Source organism: Bos indicus, chromosome 1, assembly GCF_029378745.1.
Source record: "Bos indicus isolate NIAB-ARS_2022 breed Sahiwal x Tharparkar chromosome 1, NIAB-ARS_B.indTharparkar_mat_pri_1.0, whole genome shotgun sequence".
In the NCBI taxonomy this organism is placed as follows: domain Eukaryota; kingdom Metazoa; phylum Chordata; class Mammalia; order Artiodactyla; family Bovidae; genus Bos; species Bos indicus.
In genome coordinates, this window is record NC_091760.1 from 138463437 (window position 1) to 138481628 (window position 18192).

Consider the following 18192-nt stretch of genomic DNA (forward strand, 5'->3'; position numbering starts at 1 on the left):
ACAGCTTTCTTTCTTTCTTTTTTTTTTTTTTTCTTGGCTAGTTATTTTATTTTATTTTTTTTAGCAGGCATGTATTTTTATTTTATTTTTAAACTTTACATAATTGTATTAGTTTTGCAAAATATCAAAATGAATCCGCCACAGGCATACATGTGTTCCCCATCCTGAACCCTCCTCCCTCCTCCCTCCCCACACCATCCCTCTGGGTCGTCCCAGTGCACCAGCCCCAAGCATCCAGTATCGCGCATCGAACCTGGACTGGCAACTCGTTTCTTACATGATATTCTACATGTTTCAATGTCATTCTCCCAAATCTTCCCACCCTCTCCCTCTCCCACAGAGTCCATAAGACTGTTCTATACATCAGTGTCTCTTTTGCTATCTCGTACACCAGGTTATTGTTACCATCTTTCTAAATTCCATATATATGCGTTAGTATACTGTATTTATGTTTTTCCTTCTGGCTTACTTCACTCTGTATAATAGGCTCCAGTTTCATCCACCTCATTAGAACTGATTCAAATGTATTCTTTTTAATGGCTGAGTAATACTCCATTGTGTGTATGTACCACAGCTTTCTTATCCATTCATCTGCTGATGGGCATCTAGGTTGCTTCCATGTCCTGGCTATTATAAACAGTGCTGTGATGAACATTGGGGTACACGTGTCTCTTTCCCTTCTGGTTTCCTCAGTGTGTATGCCCAGCAGTGGGATTGCTGGATCATAAGGCAGTTCTATTTCCAGTTTTTTAAGGAATCTCCACACTGTTCTCCATAGTGGCTGTACTAGTTTGCATTCCCACCAACAGTGTAAGAGAGTTCCCTTTTCTCCACACCCTCTCCAGCATTTATTGCTTGTAGACTTTTGGATCGCAGCCATTTTCTCCAAAGAAGACATACAGATGGCTAACAAACATTTTTTAGGATTTTAAATAGCTCAGATGGAATTTCATCACCTCCACTAGCTTTGTTCAGAGTAATGCTTCCTGAGGCGTACTTGACTTCACACTCCAGGATATCTGGCTTTAGGTGAGTGACCACACTATCATGTTTATTTGGGTTATTAAGGTCTTTTTTGTACAGTTCTGTGTATTCTTGCCACCTCTTCATAATAGCTTCTGCTTCTGTTAGGTCTTTGCCATTTCTGTTCTTTATCATGTTCATCTTGCATGAAATGTTCCCATGGTATCTCCAATTTCCTTGAAGAGATCTCTAGTCTTTACCACTCTATTGTTTTCCTCTATTTCTTTGCCTTGTTCACCTAAGAAATCTTTTCTTATCTCACTCTTCTTTGGAACTCTGCATTCAGATGGGTATATCTTCCCTTTTCTCCTGTGCCTTTCACTTCTTTCCTTTTCTCATCTATTTGTAAGGCCTCCTAAGACACTTTGCCTTCTTGCATTTCTTTTTCTTTGGGTTAGTTTTGGTCCCTGCCTCCTGTACAATATTCTATCTGTAGTTCTTTAGTGACTCTATCTACCATATCTAATCCCTTGAATCTATTCCTCACCTCCACTGTATAATCATGAGGATTTGATTTAAGTCATACCAGAATGGCCTAGTGATTTTCCCTACTTTCTTCAATTTAATCCTGGATTTTGCAATAAGGAGCTCATGATCTGAGCCACAGCTATTCTAGGTCTTGTTTTTGCTGACTGTATAGAGCTTCTCCATCTTTGCCTGCAAAGAATATAATCAATCTTATTTCAGTATTGACCATCTGGTGATGTCCCTATGTAGACCACATGGAAGAGGGTGTTTGCTATGACCAGTGCATTCTCTTGACAAAACTCTGTTAGCCTTTGCCCTGCTTCATTTTGTACTCCAAGGCCATACATGCCTGTTACTCCAGGTATCTACTGACTTCCTACTTTTGCATTCCAATCCTATATAATGAAAAACATCTTTTTTGGTGTTAGTTCTAGAAGGTGTGTAGGTCTTCATAGAACCATTCAACCTCAGCTTCTTTGGCATTAATGGTTGGGGCATAGACTTGGATTATGTAATGTTGAATGGTTTGCCTTGGAAATGAACTGAGATTACTGTCATTTTTGAGACTGCACCCAAGTACTGCATTGTAAACTCCCTTATTGACTATGAAGGTTTCTTCATTTCTTCTAGGGCTTTTTGCCCACAGTAGTAGATACAATGGTCCTGTGAGTTAAACTCACCATTCCCATCCATTTTAGTTCATTGATTCCTAAGATGTTGATGTTCAATCTTACCATGTCCTCCTTGATCACATCCAGTTTACCTTGATTCATGGAGCAAGCACTCAAGGTGCTTATGCAGTATTATTCTTTACAACATCAGATTATACTTTCACCACCAGACACATCCACCACTGAGCATTATTTCTTCTTTGGACCAGCCTCTTCATTCTTCCTGGAACTATCTCTCCCCTCTTCCCCATAGCATACTGGACACCTACTGACCTGGGAGTCACAGCAATATGACATTTTCTGGTATCATATCTTTTTGCCTTTTCATACTGTTCATGGGGTTCTCAAAGCAAAAGATGCATGGCCAGAGATGCATGGCCATGTTCTGGTATTATAACATTGTAAATATACATGCCCTGGCTATTGTAAATGGTACTGCAGTAAACATTGGAGTACATGTATCCTTTTGAATTATGGTTTTCTGGATCATATGGTTGTTCTATGTTAACTTTTTAAAGGCTCTCCATACTGTTCTCCACAGTTGCTATATCAATTTACATTTGAGATAGGTAGAATGACGTCTATTTTAATAGGACTGCTGTAAGAAACTACCATAGACTGGGTGGCTTAGAAGACAGAAACGTGTTGTCTCACAGTTCTGGAGGCTAGAAGTCCAAGATCAAGGTATAACCAGGTTTTGATCCTTCTGAGGGCATTAGGGAGAATCTGCTCTACATGTCCCTTCTGGCTTCTGGTGGTTTGCTGGCCATCATTGGTGTTTCATGTGTTGTAAGTGCATCACTCCAATCTCTTCCTTCATGTCCAAATGGCATCTTCCTGTATTCATATCTGTATATCAGAATATCCCTATTTATAGGACACCAGTCATATAAGATCAGGGCTCCTCCCTATTCTAGTATGACTTCATCCTAACTTCTAACTTCAGTAACAACTGTATCTTCAAATAAGATCACATTTTGATGTACTCAACATATGAACTTTGGGGGACATAATTCAACCCATAATAAATCTTAAGGTAGAAAGAGCATATATTTTTTTAGTTGGACAGACTGAGTTCGATCCTTTCCTTTACCAATGCTTTTCTGATTTAGTTTTATCTTGTCACCTGCAAAATAAGGATGATGCTTTAATAGACTTATTGGTTAAATAATAAATAAATAATAATTATTATTTATATATAATTATAAATAATATAATTTATATTATAATTTTATAATAAATAAAATATAAATAAAATAGAATTTATTATAATTTCATAATAAAATAATATAACTTTATATATATATAATTATATATAAATAAAATATAATTTATATTATAAATTATAATTAATTTATATTATATATTATTTATTATATATTATTATATAATTATATTTTATATAAATAAAATAGAATTTCTATTATAAAGTTATAATTATTTTATAATTGAATATATTTATTCCTCTCTTGGCTAGTAAATCCACTCATATGCTTGGTTCTGAGGCCCAAACACCCTTGGATAAGTTTCTTTATTTGTTTAGTTGGGGTTGAAAGTAGGTTGGATAAATAGAAGACACCACTAGTTTGGAGAGTGTTTAGTTCTGGGTTGATTATAACTAATCTCCACATTGTAGGGTATTTAGCATCCAGTGATGTCACCCCATCATTGTGACAACCCCAGACACCTCTATGCATTTCCACATGCTCCCTAGAAAAGTGAGTATTGCCCCCACTGAGGACCACATATGTCCAGATGCAAGGTCAGCTTTAGCCCAGGATATTATAGGTGAAGGAGAAGCAAAGGTTGACAAATACTCAGGCATATTTTCATTCCTAGTGAGCAGGAGCCATCCATGTATGAGCACGTGAGCACGCCACCAGAATGATGTAAGCGCAAAGACATAGAGCAAAAATGGCGTCAGGAAACCCAGGTTCCCACGTGTGACTTCTTACATAACCAGCAAAATGTTAAACAGTTTAGTCCTGTTCAAGTAGAAAACCCGCAACAATGAAAATAAAAGCCATATCTCACCAGCACCAACCTATCTCCCCCTGTTGAGTGATTTTCAAGACCAGTGACTTGTTTCCTACAGCTGTAGGGAAGCCCACTAACCCCACAGCCAGCACTTGAAAGCATCTAAAGCTGAATAATGCTAATTCCTGTGACTCAGTGACTTATCTAAATATCTAAATTCTATGTGGTTTAATATGTCCCTTTGGAAGTTCCATGGTTTGAAAACTTGTCTGTAATCAATCCTTTATTTTGATCCTAACATTATCCTTTCTTTATTCAGAGAAAGTTAGTTTATCCTCACCCTCACTAAATAAATATTGAGAAAATATTTAAGGAATATAAGTTTTAAATAATATCTAATTATAAACCTGCCCTAAGGGTTAGGTTATGTCTCTCTCTGGCACATGATATCACTCTTCTCCAGCCCTGTTATCCTTGGGATAAAGACTTGTACTTCTCCAGGAAACCTTAGACCGTTCAGTGAGACATCAGTTTTGGCTCCTGGCTTTAGTTTTTCCGCCATTAATAGCATCACATTTTTTAGTGCTCACCTCTCAGTCCCCTCACCTCCTTTGCCTCTGTCAGTCCCAGCCCTTGGGGGCCTCGGGGAGCAGATGGCCATTACCTGTGTGGAATTATTTTTGATGACAGACTGAGCTTGTCCCATACCCAATTCCCTGGGCAGTGTATGGGTATCCCACTGTATCTCCAATGTGCCAGCGGACAAACTAGAGACACAACTACAGCCTCATTCACTAACTTTCCCCATTAGTTCCATATCCATGTCTGTTGTTTATTTTGTACAAGAGGATTTAAGTGAAAAAGCTTCAAATTTTCATGACTATTTAGCATAAAGATGAAAAATCCTACCTCTCACAAGCTGTATGAAATTGGGAAAGGTATGGGTGTCTCTACCTCTCAGGAAAGGGGATGATAATAGTACCTACATCACAATGTTGTCATAAGGATGAAAAGAGAGTCAGAAGATTTGAACATACACCTCACCAAAAGAGACAGATGGAACATAAGCACATGAAAAGATGCTATTAAAGCCCTCATGAGTTATTAGGAAAACACAAACTAAAACCACAATGTGAGACCACTACACACCAGTTAGAATTTTAGAAGTTAAACATACACCTATTTCACTCCTAGAGAGAAGAAATATAAAGTCCATACAAATGTTTGTACATGAATATTCATGGCAGTTTTATGTATAACAGTAAAATTGGAAACAGATCATCAGTGAAATATTACTCAGAAATAAAAAAGATGAACCACTGATGCACAATGAATAAATTTCATAATAATTACACTGAATGAGAGAATAAAGACAAAAAGACTACACAGTGTGCAATTAACTTATATGCCATTATAGAGGATACAAACTGATTATGGTAACAGAGAACGGATTGGTAGTTGCTTGGGAACAAAGGCAGGGAGGGGTGAGAGGAAAGTTTTAAGGGGACATGAAGACACTGTAGGGGGTCCTGGGTGCCTTCACTTGCTTGTGGGGATGGTTTCACATATAAAACCTTACTGAATTGCATACTTTAAGTGGATATGATTTATTTTATGTAAATTATACCTCAATAATGCATTTTTTAAAAGTGAGTGCCTGTGACACACCAGGCCTTCCATAAACATTAACTATCATAAACTTTACTGGTATACTGAAAAACGTTTTAGATGAAAGTCTTTAAAATAGCATCTCATCAAAATCAATATTCAATGATTGATTCTATCATCATGATATCATAACACAGCTACATTTTTTCTTTCCTTCTAGGGGTGCTTATGAATAAAGATGAATTAAGAAAATAGTCCAGACTTTATGGTCAAAAGGCCTGAGCTCACTGCCCATTCTGTCATCCAGTACTTTGTCCTGATGTCTGACCTTGATTTTACTTTTATATAAAATAATATAAATCTACAGCATATGATTGTTCTAAGAATCAAACGAAAATGGGTGTGAATATGTTCTGCAAACCATAAGCAACACTAGGATATCAGTCATTACAACTGCAGAGGAGAGAAGCAGAGAAGTGTTGACAGTTTTGCAGACTCGGTAACAGAAAGAAAGCAAAATTTTTAAAACCTTGACCAAACAAAAAAAAAAAAAAAACACACATAAGAGCAAGAGCTAGACCCTCCATCTCTTCAATTCTTTTACTCTGATATTCTCACATTCAGATTGCCTAGGACACCTTTAAAATACATATTTCTAGGATCCCCTACTCTTACTGAATCAGAACCCCAAGTGTAGGGATCATGAATCGAGTGTAAGGAAACCTGCCCCCAATGATTCTGATGCAACTGGCAGCACCAGGCAAAGGGTGGTCCTTTGGAAACAACTGCCTTGACCTTGAGGCCTCTCAATGAGAAACAACAGCTATCCTAGGCTCTCCTGCTCAGGTTAAACCTGACTTCAGTCTCCAGAAAAGATAATGTATCTCCCATAAAGACTAAGAACACCAAATGTTTTGAAACATCACCAAGTATTACAAGCATTTCCCCATCACCATTGTCCTTCTAGTCCTGAGCATCCATACTCAAGAGTCTCACTGGTCCTGAGATCATCCTTGTAATTATCTATGTTGGAAATGCAAATGTGTGTTACTTAACTTCTTCCCAAATCATTCCTTTCCCTCACAAAATGAAGTCATTCACTATTGCTTTGGATGGTCCATCTGAGGTGTGGCATGATGTTAGTGTGGGATCAGCATTTGAAAATCAAGAAGTAAGAAGAAAAGCAGCAGAACTGATGCACATCAGCCATTTGTGCCCTTTGGGATGGTTAAAGCAGAGAAATAAATACCTGAATTTCCATCTCCTATCTCTTATAATCTAAACCTGTCCAGGACTCTGTTCCTTCAGCCACAAGAAAAGCATCTTTTCTGTATCTTGAGAATCCACTTATAAGTTACTTCTTGGGGATTGTTGTTTCAAAACCCTCTATCAAAAGGCACTACATGAATGCAGTTAAATCCCTTTTCGTATGGTTCATGATTCTATGAATTTTGACCGAATGTTGCAGCAATGCCTCTAGGAGTCAGATGGGAGAATTCATTGAAGATTAAGAGCTTGGAAAATGGAGAAAGAACACCCATCTGAATGGGGCAGCCCCCAGTTGGTTTCCATGTACAAATCCAGCCCCAGGTTGCCAGATAATCTCAGTTTCCCCCCCACCCCCCCAAAGGTAGGGCAATAGAAATAGTACTTCTGTTCTATTGGCAAATTAAGGGAAAACTACTTTTTTTTTTTTTTTTCTGTCGCAGCTCAGATTTATTAGGAAAAACAAAGGATAATACACCCTCAAAGAGTGAGGGCAGGCCGACCCCAAAGGAGAGGACTCAATCTGCCTAGGCCTCTTCCTTTTATACATTTGTCTCCTCCCCCCTGAGCCTGCCCTATGCAAATTGGGCTAGCCAAGAAGGGGCAGTGTTTATTTCACCTGAAGTTCTCATTCCCCTCCACGGATTTCCTTCTGTTCCACTTTTGCGGACTTTTTCCTTTCTTTGTCTTTTAGCCACTGCCATTTTGGACACCTTTTCCCTATTCTAACTACCTAACATTCCCCCCTCAAGAGATGGGAGGCCCAATTCTTTGGCAATGGAGTGTCACAGTCTCTCTGGCTACTGCTGAGCTGGGACAGCAAGGGGGCATTGGACCTCCCCTTCTTGCTTCTCCCAAGCCTCAGAGTCCTTATATGATGTCCATCTAAGGATGAATGGTACTTTCTGTGGTCAGGTGTAGTTTTACATATCCTTGTTGAACTGGCACTCTATGTTGTAGCTTGTTGGCCTGGGCAGAGACAAAATGGCTTAGACAATTGATAATGCATGGAGCAATCATGGAGAAGGCAATGGCACCCCACTCCAATACTCTTGCCTGGAAAATCCCATGGACGGAGGAGCCTAGAAGGCTGCGGTCCATAGGGTCGCTGAGAGTTGGACACAACTGAGCGACTTCACTTTCACTTTTCACTTTAATGCACTGGATAAGGAAATGGCAACCCATTCCAGTGTTCTTGCCTGGAGAATCTCAGGGACGGGGGAGCCTGGTGGGCTGCCATCTATGGGGTCGCAGAGTCGGACACGACTGAAGCGACTTAGCAGCAGCAGCAGCAGAAGCAATCATAAGCAGCATCAATGTGGTGATAACAGATATTAGTAGGGGCATTCAGTTCAGTTCAGTTCAGTCACTCAGTCGTGTCCGAGACTCTTTGTGACCCCATGAATCGCAGCACGCCAGGCCTCCCTGTCCATCACCAACTCCCAGAATTCACTCAGACTCACATCCATCGAGTCAGTGATGCCATCCAGCTGTCTCACCCTCTGTCATCCCCTTCTCCTCCTGCCTTCAATCCCTCCCAGCATCAGAGTCTTTTCCAGTGAGTCAACTCTTTGCATGAGGTGGCCAAAGTACTGGAGTTTCAGCTTTAGCATCATTCATTCCAAAGAAATCCCAGAGCTGATCTCCTTCAGAACGGACTGGTTGGATCTCCTTGCAGTCCAAGGGACTCTCAAGAGTCTTCTCCAACACCACAGTTCAAAAGCATTAATTCTTCAGCGCTCAGCTTTCTTCACAGTCCAACTCTCACATCCATACATGACCACTGGAAAAACCATAGCCTTGACTAGACGGACCTTTGTTAGCAAAGTAGTATCTCTGCTTTTCAGTATGCTATCTAGGTTGGTAGAGGCATTAGCCAACTCCAAATTCCCCCTTTCCCGGAGAAAGATCCCCCAAAGAGAGGTTGTAGCCACCCCAAGAACTCTCAAGCTCATTCTCTGAGATCCTGTAGGATCTGAACGTTTTTCTTGAGGTCTGTGAGACTTTCTTCAACTTGACTGGAAGTATTTACCCAAAAACAACACACCTCATTCAAGGTGGTTCAAGTCCCTCCATTTTCAGGAATCAGGAGATCTATCTCCTGTCTATTTTGGAGTACCACCCCTGCCAAGCTGTGTTGGCTCTTTAGAGCTATCCTGAGAGATCTTATCTCCAGAAACTTAATTTTGGGGGTTTCCATTAGAATGGTGCTCATTTGTAGTTCTGAATAGGTGTCTGAGATCTCCCAGGGGCTCACAGGTGTATTGAGTGTCCTCTTCTGTTTTCTTCCACACTTGACTCATGAATAGTGAATCCAGGAGTTGTGTCCTAGTACCTTGACTACTGTGGGGGTAGAAAGTATTACAGGTAGGGGCCCTTCCATGTGGGCTGGAGTTGAGCCTTTGGGGGCCCATCTTTCCAGACTTTAATTAGGACTTGAGTTCCTGGAGCCTATAGTGGTAGCTCTTTAGAATTTTGGGGGTCCTTGTTGATCCCACAAGTGTATATCTTGTTGGAGTTGCCCAATGGCCATACTATAAGACTGGAGGGTCTGTGCCTGTGGATCTAGGAAAAGGTCATTGACATAAACAAAAGGTCTCCTATATACCATCTCATAAGGACTAAGACCAACCTGTTCCTTAGGGGCAACATGCATGCAGAGGAGAGCTATTGGTAAAGCCTCCTTCTATCCCAGGGAGGTCTCCTGGGTTATCTTTTTTATCGCTGATTTTAAGAATTAGTTGCTTCTTTCTACTTTTCCTAAAGACTGAGGCCTCCTGGCACAATGGAAGTAATAAGTAATGCCCAATGCTTTAGAGACCCCTTGGGTGACCTTAGAAGAAAATGGTGTCCTGTTGTCACTTTGTAATGACCTGTGCAGACCAAATCTCAGAATGATTTCATGGAGCAGGTTTTGTTTGTTTTTTTTTTTTAACACTTCCTCAGTCTGGGCGGGAAAACCTTCAACCCATCCTGTGAATATATCTGTCATAACTAATAGGTATTTTTACCCTTGAGAAACTGACATCTACCAGTCCTCTCCTAAGCAGGTCCCACCCCATTGGATGGGCTGGGCCACCTGGGGTCTTCAAGCTCCTTGGGGGTTGTTTAACTGGCAAGTGGGACAAGAGCAGACCACTTGCCTTATACTCGGTTGGAGGCCTGTTCCTCTAAAGGACCTTTCTAATAATCTTTGGAGGGCCTTCTCCCCTAAATAAGTGGTGGCTTGTAAGGAGTTAACCAGCTTCCACTGGAGGTTCCCACGCAGAAAAAGGAGTCCCTCCTTTTGGAACCACCCCATATGATCTTCTTGAAAGCCCTCACTCTTAGCTTTTTTTTTTTTTTTTTAATAATTGATGCATTTGAATCAATTCTAATGAGGTGGATGAAACTGGAGCCTATTATACAGAGTGAAGTAAGTCACTCTTAGCTTTAAGAGTCTCACCTTCAGTATATGAAGGAGTTTCTGGCAAATTAGTCTGTGGAACTAAGGTGGCAACCCCTATTAGGTCATTGTTCTGGACTTCTGCTCTCTTAGCTGCCTGGTTGGCTGCTTGGTTCCCTTGTGCCACTTCCACGCTCCCCTTTTGGTGTACTTTACAATGAGAGACTGAAACCTCAGCGGGCAGATAGACTGCCTCCAAGAGCCTAAGGATTTTATCACCAGTTTTGATTGGGGACCCTTGGGTGGTCAAGTGGCCTCTTTCTTTCCAAATAGCAGCATATGCATGTAGCACCAGAAAGGCATACTTGGAGTCAGTGTAAATGGCTATTCTTTTTCCTTTTCCCAGATCTAAAGCTCAAGTCAGGGCTATGAGCTCAGCCAACTGGGCTGAAGTACCTGGTGACAAAGGTTTGGCCTCTATGATCTCGAAATTGGAGACTACTGCATATCCAGCCGGAGAAGGCAATGGCACCCCACTCCAGTACTCTTTCCTGGAAAATCCCATGGATGGAGGAGCTTTGTAGGCTGCAGTCCATGGGGTCGCTAAAAGTCAGACATGACTGAGCTACTTCACTTTCACTTTTCACTTTAATGCACTGGATAAGGAAATGGCAACCCACTCCAGTGTTCTTGCCTGGAGAATCTCAGGGACGGGGGAGCCTGGTGGGCTGCCATCTATGGGGTCGCAGAGTCGGACACGACTGAAGCGACTTAGCAGCAGCAGCAGCAGCAGCAGCAGCAGCAGCAGCAGCAGCAACATATCCAGCTCTTCTTTTCCCATCTAAGACAAAGCTGCTTCCATCAGTGTACCAGATTTCCTCAGGATTAGTCAGAGAATCTTCTGACAATCCCTCTCTGGATTTTGTCCAGTGGTCCAAGGTTTCTTAACTGGAGGTCTTCTGGAATCTGGGACTGAGCCGCGTGAGCTTTCTGCCCAGTTTTTTTTTGCTGTCCCAGTTTCCAGCCTGCTGGGCTTCTTCTTACTTCCACTGCACTGGGTTTTCTACGTGTTCAGCTTCCACTGTGTGAGATTTCGCCAAGTTGGGCTTCTCCTGTGCTTGGCCTCTGCTTCACAGGGGCTGAGCCAACGTTGTTTCAGCCAGGTTAAATCCGAGAAATGGCACCATATATGTTGGAGGAGTGTGTAATTTCCTTGATTCTGTCTCGCCATAGCAAAGATTTGAAATGGCAGGCCAGTGTTACAGCTAGGTTACAGCTTAGCTTTATTAGGAAAAACTCAAGGCACAAGGGCAGGCCAATACCAAAGGAGAGGCTGAAAACTACTTTTAAGTGGAATGAATGAAACACCTCCAAGTCACTATGAACTTATAGGCCTCTGATTTTTACTATTATTCAAAAGTATAATCTCTTAATAACAAAAAAATAAAAGTATACCAATATAATAAATCTTGTACCCACATAATCAGTCAATAACATATACAATCCTGCCTCCCAGAATGAACATTTTAAAGCATATAAATTAAGCTCAAATAGCTGACTCTTCATGGAAAGAGTCAAATAACCATTGGTCTGAGCAGTAGCTTGTCGAATCCTAATCAGCAGTGGATTGAGGTTTGGTTTTCTGTCTCTTGCAGCAGGACGTGAAAGAACCATATTCTCCTTCTCCTCACAACCAGGATCATCCATCCCACCAGAAATAGCACCATCCTTACAGGGTAGCCCTCTCTCACACAGGGCACTGCATAGGAAGAGATGGGGCCAGGGATCAAACCCTGAGATCAAGAGTGTATCACATTTTTTCTTTGATGGATAACATGTACATGCGTGATATGGTCAAAAATGGCTCCCCTCATTTTATTGAGAAACTCTTCTTGTACTGTAATGAAAGTGGGCAGGTGTTTTTCACAGTTGGTGCTAATGAATGACTCTTGGGGAGTATCCAGTAAACTATCAACTGAAAAAAATTGCACTACAGAAAAGTTGAGAATTATGTTTTATTCAGAGGACATTCTGAGCACTTCAAGCCTGCGAAATAGCATCTCAAATAATTCTGAGAAATTGCCCCCAAGAAGCAAGGTGAGGAGCCAGTATATACAAGAGTTTTTGCAACAAAGACCAGGTGGTGAGAACATTAAAAGATAACTATTAATTAAAGAAAAACAGCTGTCTCAAGCCAATGAAATTTAGCACTTTCCTATGTATGGGAAGATGCAAAAGTCGAGGCTCACTGAAACCACTCCTTTGATATGCACCTCACCTACCTGGGTCCAGAATCCTGCTTCTCTCCATCCTGAGTCCTTTCAGGATACCCCATGGGGCTGCTGCAGTGGCATGTAAAGAACTGGGCCACACAGCAGGAGGTGAATGGCAGTTAAGTGAGCAAAGCTTCATCTATACTTACCACCACTCTCCATTGCTCACATCCCCCTAGATGGGACTGTCTAATTGCAGGAAAAGAAGCTCAGGGCTCCCACTGATTCTGGATTATAGTGAGCTGTATGTTTATTTCATCATATATCACAATCTAATAATAATAGAAGTAGAATGCACAATAAATGTATCTGAATCATCCCCAAACCCCCTCCCCCTTACCCCGGTCTGTGGAAAAATTTTCTTCCAGGAAACCGGTCCCTAGTGACAGAGTGGGGACCACTGCCCTAACCCTCTAGCCCTCACTGGTTGATGAGGGGACTGAGACAGAGGGTGCCGAGGTCCAGCCCCGGCTAATCCAGGGTATTCGAAGGGGAGACAGCATCGGCGACCTATTCAAATGTTAATGAGAGATATAAAGAGTAATAGAATGAGGATAGCTCAGTGGGAGAATTCAGTGGAGAAAAGAGGCTGAGTAGCTTGGTTTACGCGGAAAATCAATATAACCCGTGACACCAGGTTAGCTCTGACCACGGAGGCTGCAGGCGCCCTCTCAAATAGTGGAAGGTGCCCCACCTTAGACACCTTCTCGAGTGGGTCTTAGAAGCCCAGGCAAATGAATGGTCGCAGAGGACCTCCGCGCTCCAGATGGAGACTTCAGCCAGAATGTGAAAAGAAAGAATGACATGGGGAGACCAAGCTCTGGTGAGCAAGGCCTGTACCTTTATTTTCAACAGGGGCTTTTATACCCTAAGTTACACATAGAGGATAATAGGGGATGCAAAGTCAGCAGTTTTTGATCCTTATCAAAAACCAGGGTTTCTTTCCTGCAAATTTATCGTATACAAATGGTTTAGGTGATTTACATCATCTTCTGGCCAGAAGGCCTATTAACATTTTATGACTCTTGACAAAGACTTATCAACAAAGACTTATTTTCTCTAAGAGTAATTATTTTAAGGTTTGGCCCCATCTTCCGAAGATAAAATTGCATTCCTATAGGGCGGATGTGTAATAGGTTTACAACAAAGGAAAGAATTTATTACCTTAAGGGTCTAAAGTTACTAACACCAAGGCCACTACATATTTTTTCTACATACCAACTATATTAATTAATACACATTCAAGGATACACTACAGGGGATGTGGAAACTTGGCAGCAAGCATTGGCTCATCAATGAAATCTTTTCCTAGTTTTATTCTGACAGTTTCTAACTCTCTGAGAGGCTCTAAGCTATTTGAATATCTTAAGCTTCCTGTGCCTCTGGAGGCTGGGAGACTGTAAACAATCGTATGCATAGCTGTAGGAGTCCGGGTAAACTTGTCAGGCGAGTTAGAGAGCTATCTGAGGGGTTTGGATTTAAACACTCCTAATTGCCCAGAAACTTTATTAATTGGAGCTGTAAGTTAACTCTTTGACAGAGAGAGAGCGAGATGGTGGTAGGGGACAGCCCCCAGTAAAGTCAGAGGTGAGAGCACAAAGCAATAAAGTAGGCAGACTCTGGTTTTTTGGGGGGTAGATGCTCAAGAATATCCAGGGGGACTCCTGAGGCTCGATCCCGCCTTTGCGTATGCCGAGCCTCCTTCCTCATGACCTTTGTCATGAGTGGAATGCCTCACCGGCTCCCGGCAAGAGGGACAGAAACTACTGAGTCAACATGTGTAAGCCCAATAAGAGACACACTGGAGACCACAGGGATTCATATGACACTAACACTAGAATAGGGTGGCTAAAATGGACATCTATGAGGTTATTTGCCCAACTGTGCCCCTAGGACATCAGGAATTGAGTGCAGATTTTTTTCCTCCCAAGCCAAAACATGCCCTCAGACTTTTTCCTGAGGCTCCAGGTGGCCCTTAATAATCAGTCCATCTTCTTGCCTTACTACTTAACAATACAAGGTGCTCTAAAACCCTTACACATAAAGCTCATATTATTCTGTGATTTTCCTCCTTGAACCATGACTCATTCTCAGAAGGTGTATCCTTAAAGATGTCCAGACTGCTCGCCCTGGTGACTTGGTGGAGGGCACTGACAGTTTGGAAGGAGACAGAGCACCATAGAATGAAGCTTCCTGAAGGATAACGATACAAGGCCCTGATCCCTGATGGGTTTTCTCTTCCTCTGTCCTTCAGGTTGACAGAACAGAGGTGATTCGCACCTGCATCAACCCAGTCTATTCAAAACTGTTCACAGTAGACTTTTACTTCGAGGAGGTGCAACGCCTGCGGTTTGAGGTCCATGACATCAGCAGCACCCACAATGGGCTGAAGGAGGCTGACTTTCTGGGCGGCATGGAGTGCACGCTTGGCCAGGTGGGTCCATGACGCCCTTCCTCCCCTTTAGCCTTCTGAGGGCCTTTCTCCTTCCTTTTTTCCCCTCTCCCCTCATTCAGTCCTTGCTTTCTTTCTCCTGTTGATTTTATTTCCTTTAACATGTAGCATTGTGTGACATGCACTGCCATGTCCATTATATTCAGTGTTACACTTTCATGTGGATGATGGTGCCGATATATCATGTGTTACCTATTTTGCAAAGTTAATCATTTTTGTTTCTGAATTCCTTCATTCTGTCAATCATTTATTTAACAACTATTTATGGAACACCTACTCTGCTCCAGTTGTATGTCTGCTATTGCTTATCCTGATACATCATAATCTTCCATCTCCCAACTCAACTATGGGAACCATTACACAGGGAGTATCGCTCAGTCACAGCTATCCCAAGCCTCTGGTGCCAAAAGCAGCCCAAGAGAAGGCTAAATAGATACACTGTAAATGATAAATGCTTTACTTAATCCTCACAACAATGTTTGGAAATAAACATCCATTTGTGAGAGAGAAACTAAGACTCAGAAGTAATCGACTTGCCAGAGACCCCACACTAACAAGGGCAGAGTTACACCCAAGTGGGCCTTACTCCAAGCCCCATGATTTTGCCTTTGTAACACGTTTCCTTTTTCCCTTCCTTCCTGCTGTACCCAGAACTTGAATAAGTGCTGAGGTGGAATCTAAGTAGAAATAGTCCCTGTGTTGAAGATTAATTGGAGAAGGCTCAGTGTGTGCCCCTCAAACAGAGCCACTCATGATGTTCTCTAAGCTCTCATGAGACAACTCATCCTGGGTTCTACATATGGTTGTGGGCCTGCAGGGAAGGGAGAGCTTTCTGCTGGGGAGAATGACAAAAGGCATTGTGAAGCCAAACTGAAAAAATATGGTCCAGGAGTTGAAGGAGGAGGAGGGATGTCTTCAGGTAAAAAGGCAATGTAAACAAGGCATAGAGGTCAGAGCAAACATGCAGAGGTAAGGGGTGAGAGGACCAGCCACCCTTAATCAAGGTCACAGACTGATTTACTGGGAAACTAGTGTAGCTTAAAATTCAGAGACCTTCACTTATGTGGATCCTTCCAAAGTTCTGTATCATGTTTTTATTTGTAGTGTTGTACTTTTTCCACAAAGAAAGATTACAAATTATATAAGCCTCAAGCCTCACAAAACCTGCATTAATCCCATGTAGAGGTAAGGATATTGTTTAGGGATTAGTAAGAAAGAGTTAAGTTGACTTAAAACAACATTCAGAAAACTAAGATCATGGCATCCAGTCCCATCATTTCATGGCAAATAGATGGGGTAACAATGGAAACAGTGACAGACTTTGTTTTGGCTTCAATATCACTGCAGATGGTGACTTCAGCCATGAGATTAAAAGACACTTGCTCCTTGAAAGAAAAGTTATGACCAACCTAGACACCATATTAAAGAGCAGAGACATTACTTTGCCAACAAATGTCCATCTAGTCAAAGCTATGGTTTTTCCAGTAGTCATGTGTGGATGTGAGAGTTGGACTATAAAGCTACACTCCTCTTCCTGCCTCACTGCTCTACTCCACTGTGGTGCTTCCTTCACCTCCTTTGACTTTCAGTCTCAGAGTCAGTTTTTTGGGAAATCCAAACAAAGATACTCTGCAGCATATGCCAAACTCCTTCCTGATTCCAGAGACTGTAAGCAGTGTTCCCATCTGCTCAGAATGTGCTTCCTTTCCCTGCTCACGCTCATGTTCCCTTCCCAATTTCAGTGGAAATGTCACTTCTTTCTAGGAGCCTTCTCTGAGGTCTTGTCTGCTTGATACCATCCTTTCAATGTTTGCTTCCTCTTCTGTGCTTCTCCCTAAGAATGGCTGTGATTTACTTGTGTAATTATTTGTTTTACATCTTTATCCCCAACTAGTTGTGAGCTGTTTGAAGGCAAAGACAGTGTCACTGGCCCCTGGCACAATGCCTGGCATGAGGTAGAGGCTCAAGGACTGGTTGGACATAGGAAGATAAGCCTTACAAAAGAGGTAATTTTGAGGATCATTCACACAGATCAAATTGTGAAAGTTTTGGATAAACAAGATCTTTTATTCACGTGACTTAGTGGATCTACATTTACTTCTTGGGACAGCATGTAACTTTTATGCATAGGCGGGATGCTCATTGCTAAGTGAGAATCTTAAAATGGTTCTTTTCTATCTGAAAAATGCCATTTTAATCACCTTTTAAGTTTATTTGTTATTTATTTAAGTTTACTTAAGTTTATTTATACATTACAGAATTTCACCTCAAATCCACTATTCATTCATTCATTCATTGCCCACTTTTTGTGCACTGTACCTATCAAGAACTACAAGCTCTTGACTCTTTCCAAAAGTCATGAGAGATATATACAATGATTATTATATAATATATGATGAAGAATATCCCCGGAACCCACCTTCTTGTGGACTTCTCCTCAGGAAGGAATAAGGTGCCCTGCTGTCTAAGCCCTTTGGGGTGAGGCTTCCCATTACGTAAGTGAAAAGCATCAGGGTTGGTATGGAGAAATGGCCAGATGGCCTAGAGTGGAAGGAACAGAGAATCTGAGGGGTTCATTCACGTAATCTTCTTAATCTCTCAAGACAAGAAATACGTAGACCTGAGCACTTAAGGTGAATTACCAATATCCCTTCCTAAGTATACTTTGATGCTTTTGAAAGGGCTTTCAAACTGATCATTTCTGGTGGCTTTTTAAAAATTTATGTTTTTTGAAGTATAGTTGAGTTACAATATTGTGTTAATTTCTGCTGTACAGCAAAGTGACTCAGCTGTCCATGTATATACATTATATTCTTTTCCATTATTGTTTGTCACAGGATGTTGAATATAGTTCCCTGTGCTATACAGTAGGACCTTGTTCTTTATCCATCTTATATATGCTAGTTTGCATCTGAGTTGAGAAAACTGAGAATCAGAAAGGTTCCACGCCTTGACAGAGCCAAGACCAGAAGTCATGAGCTGTTGATCTTTAATTCAGAGCTCTTTCTTCTGCCATGATTTAGGAAAGGATAATGCAGGCAGTTCTTTGGAAGGAATGATGCTAAAGCT

The 18192-nt window shown here is 41.5% G+C and overlaps 1 protein-coding gene across 4 annotated transcripts in view; it reads left to right on the forward strand.

The window, feature by feature from the left end:
• Positions 1-18192, forward strand: part of CPNE4 (copine 4) — a 686364-nt gene that overhangs the window by 421420 nt on the left and 246752 nt on the right. For all 4 annotated transcript variants that reach the window (XM_070794756.1, XM_070794770.1, XM_070794775.1 and 1 more), the window contains one exon: positions 14926-15105. In XM_070794756.1, the coding sequence (XP_070650857.1) occupies positions 14926-15105 (180 nt within the window). The remainder of the gene's footprint in view (positions 1-14925; positions 15106-18192) is intronic.